At 29.6% G+C, this 9,963-nt stretch overlaps 1 protein-coding gene across 8 annotated transcripts; it reads left to right on the forward strand.

Moving 5' to 3' along the window:
* Positions 1 to 3,859: 3,859 nt before the first annotated feature.
* Positions 3,860 to 9,715, forward strand: LOC110814620 (Shugoshin C terminus). 8 transcript variants are annotated; one of them, XM_088212490.1, is made up of 15 exons: positions 3,860 to 3,998; positions 4,895 to 5,070; positions 5,161 to 5,198; positions 5,294 to 5,402; positions 5,525 to 5,548; positions 5,649 to 5,717; positions 5,803 to 5,844; positions 5,943 to 6,018; positions 6,098 to 6,155; positions 6,294 to 6,395; positions 6,485 to 6,592; positions 8,034 to 8,333; positions 8,834 to 8,936; positions 9,062 to 9,194; positions 9,369 to 9,715. In XM_088212490.1, the coding sequence occupies exons 1-14, from the start codon at positions 3,953 to 3,955 to the stop codon at positions 9,080 to 9,082; spliced, it is 1,272 nt and encodes a 423-aa protein (XP_088068616.1). In that variant the 5' UTR covers positions 3,860 to 3,952; the 3' UTR covers positions 9,083 to 9,194; positions 9,369 to 9,715. The 8 variants fall into 8 exon arrangements, with proteins under 8 accessions (XP_088068616.1, XP_088068620.1, XP_088068617.1 ...); XM_088212494.1 differs by having other exon boundaries at positions 8,858 to 8,936; XM_088212491.1 differs by having other exon boundaries at positions 6,488 to 6,592.
* Positions 9,716 to 9,963: the final 248 nt, after the last annotated feature.

Below are 9,963 nucleotides of genomic sequence, written 5' to 3' on the forward strand. Positions count from 1 at the left end.
GAAGCATATATATATATATATATATATGTAGAGAAAAGGTCGGTGTCATTAATCATAAAAATATGGGCAGTACTTACGATATGTACATATATTATATATATATATGTGTGTGTATGTATGTAGTTTTTAATGTGGGATGGTAATCAATTGGTTTGTAGGCTTTACAGAGTTGAGATTATCTCTCACATGGTAATCTTCTCCTTTTACAGGTGTGTGCAAATGATATTCGTCTACTCTGTTTCTTGTGTGTGTGTGTGTGTATATACAACGGCTAGATTTCGGGAACCCACATATAGATATATATATATATATATATATATATATATTACTACTTTACAAAAGCTAATGTTTGGGGGAGAGCGACTCATCAACTTAGCAATTTACACATGGATATGGACATAACACATGTTAGCACAAACGTTTTAAACTTGTAATTATCACCTTCATTATTTTATATGTGTGTGTGTGTATATGTGTGTGTGCATATATGTGTGTGTGTGTATTTGTGTGTGTGTGTATTTGTGTGTGTGTGTTCGAATGAGAGACCTCAAATTGTAATTTCAAACCAAATGGAAGGCAGCAAAAAGGTTCTTACAAAAAATGTAAGATTCATATATTTAACTTATAGTATGAAGAAATTTTTATAACATCTTATGAATAAGAAGCAAGTTAGAGTAAAAAGTTACTCGAGTTAATAATCATTACTCTAAATATAATAATTCGAACTGAGACATTTAAAAATTTATTCAAAATTTATGAGCATCTAAAAAATTTTTAGAGACCAAGTCAACTTCGAAGTACTTAATACATTTCTCTTGTCTTTTTATATATAGTTGAAATCAGGACTCTGTATTACATATTTTAAAAGTATAATATGATTCACGTTAGCATTTTATATATATGATAAAGTTAAAACTGTTAAATACGTAAAAAAAAGTAATTAAACGTCAACATATCCTAACAAAGCTTCATAATCTTTATATTGAACCAAAATCTACCAAAAGAAAAAATAATCGACAAAAATCAACACAGTTTTTCGAAAATAAACTCTATCTCTCTATAAGGGACATACAAACTTTGTTACGATGTTTAAGAGCTTAGGAAAATGATCAAACAATTCGTTTCTTATCAGTATATATATATATATATATATATATTTCTTAAAATTTTAAGGGTTACTTAAATTTTTAATCTATTTTAATTATTTTTATTAAGAAAACTTCGCTGTTACATAATATATATATTTTTTTATAAATGTAATAAATTTTTTCAGATTTAATTCGAATGACGCGTCAGTTTATTTTTAATAAAATTTAAATTCACGATTTTCAACTAAATAAAAAATTTTAAACGTTGTAATTAGAAATGTGATTATTGTTAATTTCATCAATCTTACTTACATGAGTAATAGAAAAAAGAAAATAAAGACAAAATAGCCCACAAAATGAGAAGAAAAAGCAAACATCAAATTCCACTTCATTTATTTCTCTAAGTGCAACTTGATAGCATGTGTTGCATGGCAAAGTCCAAAAAGGATACAAAAAGCAAACCCATATATATATATATATATATATTTGTAAATATTGTATATGTGATTAATTAATTTATAATTTAAATTACAAAATTAAAATTTAAGTTATACCAATTATGTATTAATTATATTATTTATACTCATAATTGAAGCAATGGATAATTATTATAAAAATTAATATATTTAATAAATAATTATTACATTGATTAAGTATTTTAATTACTTAATCAAATTTGTAGGGAAGTATAAACCAAGTTTGGATTTCAGGGTATATATACTTTTCTTGGGTTGGGGAAAATTTTTTAATGATTTTCTTTAAAATGCAAATATACATATATATATATATATGTATACATATTATATTATTAATTACATGCCTAACTTATGAGAAAATTGCTTAAAAATTAGGGCTGCTAACTTTTTCATCTTCTCCTTCTCACTTGATGGCTTGACTCAAATTCCCATGAGACAAAAATTCATTATCATTAATGTATGTATGTATGTATTTATATGTATATATATATATATAATTTTACTTCATATTTACACTTTCATCATTCATTTGACTTGTGGGGAACTAATCTTGAGGAGTTTGGTTCTTTCTTCTTGATAACAATTACAATTACGACTCCTAAAATTACTTGATAATTACTCTATAATATTTAGATAATATAAGTTAATATTAGACTATATTAATTATACACACACACATATATATATATATATGTATATTAAATTCTGAAAACCCATTTAATCACTTATCCTAAAATCAATCATAAAACAACATTCGTATGGATTAAGTGTGAATAGGGTTTGATTTTAGTTTAAATAATTTAAGAATATGGCAACTAATATAAGTTATTAGTGAGAATCTACGTGTGTTTTAAGCTTTATAGGAAGAAAAGCTTGGATCCATTGCCTCAAGACAAGCAAAAGTTGATTCAAAGAGATTAACAATGGCGGAAAGTTATATATATATATATATATACACATGTAAGTAACATCATTTTCTAGTTTAATTTGGAAAAGAAAATAAAAATACAAAGTAAGAAAAATAATAAAATTGTTTGATGACTCACAAAGTTATTCCTTTAAATCAATGCTTTTTAATAGGTAGGGAAAACATTGGATAAAACCCCTCCTAAGAAAAGAAAATATATTCTTTTTAGTTTAAAACTAAAGAAAATAAAGGTATATCTTTTTAGTCCCGTTTAAAAATATATACATTCGTACCTATCCCGTATTCGAAACAATAATAAATTTTCATATATATTCTCTTATAAAAGTAAATACTTTTATCATATTTCTCTTATAATATTTAGAACAGTAATAAATTTTTATCCAGAACCCATTTTATGAATAAATATTTTTATCACACATGTCTCGTATTCAGAATGTTAATAAATTTTTATTTATAATATATTTTTATAAGTAAATATTTTTATCTACTGTATATTTTATTATTTTTCTTTTTTCACCTGTCTCGAATTTTAAATTCTGTTCTTTTTATCCATATTTAACTATAAGACAAAATTAAAATTTTTATTTTATATTAGTTATAGTTCGAAGAAGCCGTGAATGGGTTAAATGAAAACTTGATGCAAATAAGCGAATTTTTATTCTACGTTTTTGAACTGTAATTATAATTATTTAAATGAATGAAACTTAAATACTATATTCCTTTTGATTAGAAATATACTAAATTTATTTTATATCGTGTAAGATATATATTTTATTTATATATATATATTTGTAAATGTTTTCTAGAGAATTTCTAGTATTTTATTTTATTACATATATTTATAATTAATATTAACATATTATTTTTTATTTTTTAAAAAATAAAAAATGTCATGTGACTTTTTCCTAATATTACTTATATAAATACATATATATATATATATATATATATATTCAAATTCAATGGGCCTGAAATTAGGGAATTAGGGCTGCATTATCCTTAAAGGCCCACATAATTACTCCTAATGTTTGATTTAGAAGCGTCATTAGACTAATCCATCTAATTGAATATATTAAAATTCAATATTTTCTTTTTCTTTTTTTTTATAATTTATTCGAGGAAAAAATTTATGGGATATTTATGAAAAATAATATAATTTTGAAATTATAGAAAATATATAGCTCAATTTATTTTCAATTAAAAATAAAATTAATTTGATGAGAAATATTAGAAGCAAAATAGGATAACCTTGGTTCGGATACGAACCGAACCTTTTTGAATTTGCTTCGGAAAGCCGTTGCGTGGATTTTGACCCCCGAAACGAACCACCAACTGAATTTACTATTCTACCCCTCATCGACTCTTTTCTCTTCTTTTCCCTCCAGTGTCCAATTTAACATTCTCAGTTTCAGTGGGGGAGAGAAATAGAGAGGGATTAGGGTTTCGGTTAGGTCTCTGTAATGGAGAGTATTACAGTTCTTAATACGGAAAGTTGTAGTCTTGCAGGTACGTTTTTGGATTGATCTACATTCCCCTACCTTTCTTGATTTCCTTTCGAAAGTCCGAAATTTTTTCTTTTATCTTTATCCGGCTGTTTTCGTCTTTAGTCTTTCAATTGCATCTTTTGTTTGCAGTTAAGCTATATTCGTTAGACAAGCATGATTGACGTGCGTTTTCTAGTATTTGTGCAAATTTTTTTGAATGTTTTATTAATTCGGGATTTTCGGTTTGATCAAATGGAATTTCATTGCGATTCAAACCCATTTCTGAGGAATATTAGGGCTTCTTGAGTTTCTGAGGGGTAGGATTTTGATGGTTTTTACATTTCCTGTGGAATAGAAGTATGCTATTTTTAGTGTGAGATGAAAATTCAGTTCTATCGAGCAGGTTATAAAACATAGGAATCGGGAATGAGTTGACTTAAGCTAATATTAGGTAAATTCAGGCTTCACATTCACTTTACAAAGCAGAAGATAATGTATTTTGGTTTGGCTATTTGTTTAAGTAAGCTTATGCTTCGTATGGTGGCTGATAAATGTACTGTGAATACGAGATAGAAACCTATTAGATGTTCTGTAGGGGAAAATATTGGGAGACCAGTATTGGCCAGTTCTATCCTCTTGGGTCGTAGAAATTTAACTATTTAGATTATTGTAGAGACTTAAAGAAAAAGAACGGGAGGAAGTAACTATTTTGTATTCAAACATAATTTGCATGGGGTTTGACCACAGATCCGAAGTGTAGGTGAGGAAGAAGATGGCTGTTTCGTATGGATTTAGTTTGAAAAAATAATCACTGGCTTTTGTAATTGATTTTCATCATTTTCCCCTGTCAAAGATTAAGGGGTTATTTTCTATTTTCTTTATGTCTGCTGGTTGTCATTAAGTTGCTATTGTCTTCAGTTAAGAAGGCAGAGGGGGATAAACCGGCAAAGGTATCTTCGCTTGGCAGTGCAGCAAGGAAAAGTCTAGCTGACATAAGCAATCAGCAGCAACAGGCTGGATATTTAAACCAAGATGGAAAGCCTGGGCTGTCTGTTTCACTTTCGACCAAGGAATATATTGAAAAGCTCCAGAGGGTACGTCTTGAGGGGATATCTGTTTACTTGTGCATGTGTTTGAAATGCACCTCTTCATTTATGCTCACACGGTGGTTTTAAATTGTCCAGGAATATATGGCAATGAGAAAACATATTGCAGACAGAGAGTATCCTATGATTATTTACATTTATTTTTAATCTTCTCTGGTTTTCTTTTTGCATTTTTTTCTTTTGTGGATTATTTCTTAATTCCAACGGACAGTAAAATCATCGAATTGAGAGGGATGGATTTGCAGAAATTGCGAATCAATTTGCAGAAGGTGCAGCTGCAGAATTTCCAACTTGCCCAAGTGAATAGCCAATTGTTGGCGGTAACTTATTCTCTTTTAGATTGTTCGATTTCATTTGTGTACATGGAAACTGCAAAAATCCCTTTTTAACATAATTTCTTGAGAACTACTTGCGAGTTTTGATATTTTATTTGTCATTGCAGGAGCTTAATTCAGGAAAAGATAGGGTAAGTTAATGTTTTTAGGGAATCCAAGTTGCTAGAACTTGAGATTCTTGGATCCACCATATTATACTTTCTGTAAACTTACAAGCTACACTCATTTCAGCTGAAGGTACTGCAGCATGAGCTTGCATGCAAAGATGGCTTGCTCAAGGCAAGAAAATTGAAGTTGGAGGTTATATTCTTTTCATTTGTTACACGTGATTCAGTTTATACGTAACTGTACTGTTACATAAGTATCTGGTTGTTTTTCTACCCAGGGAAAAGCAAAAACAAAGACTTATCCAGTATCTGAAAATAAGGTATTTAAGTAAATTCCTACTTCTAGAATTGATTTTGACTACTGTATCTGTCATGCCTTGGTATTTAGACTTTTAAATCCCATTGTGAATTTTTAAAGGTGCAAAGAATCGACTATGATGAGGGGGACGATAAATCTTGCAATTCCAGCAGAAGACAGCAATTGAAAAACAAATGTAACTTGCTAGAAGACGTTTCATTTGGAATCCTAGAGTCCAGTTTGCATGCTAACCTTTTTTTATTTCTTGCATGCAGCTTGCAACCCCTCTTCTGTTAAAGTGGTACAAGATAGTGAGAAGGATGATAGTAAGAGGTGGGTTTTACACATTTCCATGGTCTTTTATCTGTCTCTACTAAATGCTTTTTGAATCTCCAGCTCTTCTTTGGAAAGGTTGGGACAAATAAGGGAAGCATAAGTTTACTTTTGAGTTCTAATATTCTTTTTATAAAGGCCTCCTGCAAGAAGGCAGTCTGCTAGGTTTAAGACTCAAGAACAAGGATCAGCTGATATTGTTCTCCAGATTGATGATGCAAAACAGAGGGCTCAGAAACGGTTTATATCTGCTTCTTCTGAATTTATGTTTGATGTTGATTGGAGAAGTTCGACAAAAAAAGTCAACTTACATTGACTTGCTTGTATAGCAGGCTTTCTCTCAGAAGGCAGTCCGATAGGTTTAAACCTCAAGAGGCAAGACCAGCTGAAGCTTTATTCGAGTTAGATGATGCTAATGAGGAAGCTGAAAACAAGAGGTTAGTTAGTAACACTGTTTTCTACGGTTGCAATTTTTTTGGCAATAAGACTTTTTCAATGAGGACAAATCTCTGGCCAATAGCGAATATGTGACTCTACCACCAATTCAATCTGTAGCTTAGGCTTTTCCACTCTTCACAAAAATTTAATACAGTTAGTTTTTAAAAAAAATATTAACATAGTTATTTTTTTATCTAATTTATAAGTTTTAATTTATAGTTTACTTTTTAAAAATGTTTAGTTTTTTTTGTTAAATAAATAATAATAAATATTGTTTATATGGTAATAATTGTCAGATTTGATAATAAAACCTAAGTTTTATATAATATTAAAAATTACATAAAATATTTATTTTTTTTGCTAAATAGATAATAATAAATATTGTTTATATGGTACTAACTGTCAGATTTGATAACAAAATTTAAGTTTCATATAATATTAAAAATTACATAAAATATATAAAAAGGTAAGGACATCATATTTCAAATAAAAAATACAATTGTATATGTAAAATTGTTACATTTAACTATATTTTTCCTAGGTTATTTTTTTGTTTCTCATTGTAATTATTTTTGTGACCAAAGCATATAATACTAAATATATTAAGACATACGTACACCCCTTACTGACTGTATAAAAAATCCACACATCTAAATATTATACTAGTAGACCTATATCTCCTTTAATTTAATTTGAAATATTGTGACCAATCACTACTAGATATGATTATTTTTCTCTCTTTATAAGAAGTTTTGGATTCGAGAAGGGCTGTGCATTTTATCTTTGTTCGAAAATTATGTTATGATTGATGATTATGTGTCATATGATCAATGAAATGTATTATTTTCAATAAAAAATATATAATATCACGAGTTTATCACAGTAAAACAGAAAATTTTTCCTTACAAATTTAAAAAATGATAAACTTCAAAATCCCAATATCTGCCGACATGACTGAAATTATAGTAGATGTTTACTGCATTTTAGAATGTTGGAACAAACTGAATGATTGTAAGTGCATTTCCTAATGAAATTGATAAGAATGCAATAAATACACATTAAATGTACTCTTGCCACACGTTACATGCTCCATGCTTTATACACTATATGTCATGTTTTGATTCATCTTTTCTACTAAAATAGAAGTAGAATAGCATGGAGTTCGTATTAGTGTTTGGTCACATTTAAGTCAAATCTCATTTTGTTCCTGGTTATTTCATAGTGTTAATTCATCTTAGTACTTATGTTTAAGCTCATCTTCTCCCCTCTTGAATTCATTTGGATTGAGAATTCATAGTTCAAAAATTATGTTGTAATTACACATATCAAGGATAATGCATAAACGGGACTGAATTAGGTAGAAACGAAGTGACAATTGAACCACATGAGCTGTTATTGTTAGCCAATTGAACCAAATATGCTGTTATTTTTGTGTAACAGACTTTGCATAGGAAGACAGTCTGCCAGGCCTAAATGTCATGAAGAGGAAGCACATGAGGATTTGTTTGAGATAGATGACTCCAAATTTCCAGTTTCTCCTTTGTGTGATCAAACGGCGAACACAAGTAGTCCCCCACCATCAGATTTATTTGTTAAAAAAAATCATGAAGGAAAGATTTCCTCTCCAGCTGATGCTCAGGAAATCAGAAGATCATCTATTGGACGGCCCTTGCGTCGAGCAGCTGAGAAAGTTCATTCCTACAAGGAAAGACCAATTAATATAAAGATGCGGAGAGAAAAGTGAGTGAATTTTTTCCCTAGTATCTTTTTACTATCATTCACGTATTTCTCATTCCTAATGTAGGTCCTCTGAACTCATTGTATATTGTTACGCCAGTACTTTATTTTTGTCATCTGCTGATGATAGAGGAAAAATGTACAAAAAACAACTTTAATAGTTCATGGAGTTCTATATAACTATATACCTCTGTAAGAATTCAAACACATTTTGGCTAGATGCATTCTTAAAATTCAGACATATATTCTCAAGTCCTATATCAGTTGTATGATATCTTCCACTTTGTTTATTCAAATACAAGACTTCTAATTTATTTCCTTTTGTGTTTGTGCGCCTTCTCTTGTTTACTTGTTCGGTGTGTGAGAAAACATATGAGAGTTGTAGTCAATCACTAGTTGTAGTTGGAGAACTGATCATGGTAAGATGAGTCAAAATGCTAGTGTATTTATTCAACTTCATTGAGATCATTTCTGTGATTAAGATGTAAATCATCTTCTAAAAGTTTCCAACTAGGCTCACCTATCAGTCAAATAACACTTGAAGCAAGTGAAAAGATCAGTTGGAAGTTCGGTGGCTGCAGTTCTCTTATTCAGATTCTTCCTCTGGTATTTCTCTTTTGATTCTGTATTTCTCTTTTGATTCTTTTATGTAGATGTTTGAAGAGCTACCTACTTTCTTCCCCTAATCAGAAGTGTAGGGTTTTGATGATGAATTACTTGGTTGGTTGTAGCCTTCAAGGATCATGTTATAGGGCTTGGCAAAATTTGTATATGCATGCACTAGGGAGTTCATAGATGCTTAGCATCCAAAATTTCAGAACAGAAGTGGCAGAACTGAGATAACTCTCATAACTACAAAATGAGGTTTCTGCCTTTTCTTCCCCCCCAACCCCCTCCCTCCCCCCCTCTCCATGTTTCATCTGTTTAGGTTCTGATTTGCGTTTCTCAAGTCTTATTACCTGCATTAGAAGATGAACGTGTTAGGATTTGTTCGGAGTCTTGCATTTATAGATTTTAATTATTTTGATTATCTTGTAGGGGAAGTGAAGGGTGGCATACTGTTGAACCTCTTCCCAGCAAAATGGTATTTGTATATGTTGATTGGTGATGCTTTAGGATCTGTCATATATGTAAAGGACATACCGGATGTTAGTACTGGAAATTGGAATTTTGTTTGGGGATATTCTCATTCTTCTGAGCCAAGATATTGTAGATTTAGAAAATATTGTAGATTTAGAAAAAACGAGGAACAAATACGGTAAGAAGTATATAGATAAGTTTGCAGGTGATGTATTTGATACTTCAATTTCACAGTTGAAAATTTATATGCTTATTTGAGATTTATATAAAATTCAATCTAGCAGTGTTAGCAATTTGAGTCGAAATTTTGAATGCACGACTTAAATTTTGGGGCAGTCTTATTTGGATTTAAGGCGTTATAAATATGATACAATTTTGTGTCTTATGATGATAACTTGAGCTCGAGTTCAAATTTTGTACGGTTTTAAATTTGACTCCATACTTAAGAATGCGGAATAGAGAATACAATAGTAAAGTTTTAATATACACTTGATTTTTTTGTTCATAAATTAGTAAATATTATGTTTGGATGTGTATATTTAAAATATACGCA

The sequence above is a fragment of the Carica papaya genome, chromosome 2 (assembly GCF_054855325.1).
Source record: "Carica papaya isolate Zhongbai chromosome 2, ASM5485532v1, whole genome shotgun sequence".
NCBI classification, from domain to species: Eukaryota; Viridiplantae; Streptophyta; class Magnoliopsida; order Brassicales; family Caricaceae; genus Carica; species Carica papaya.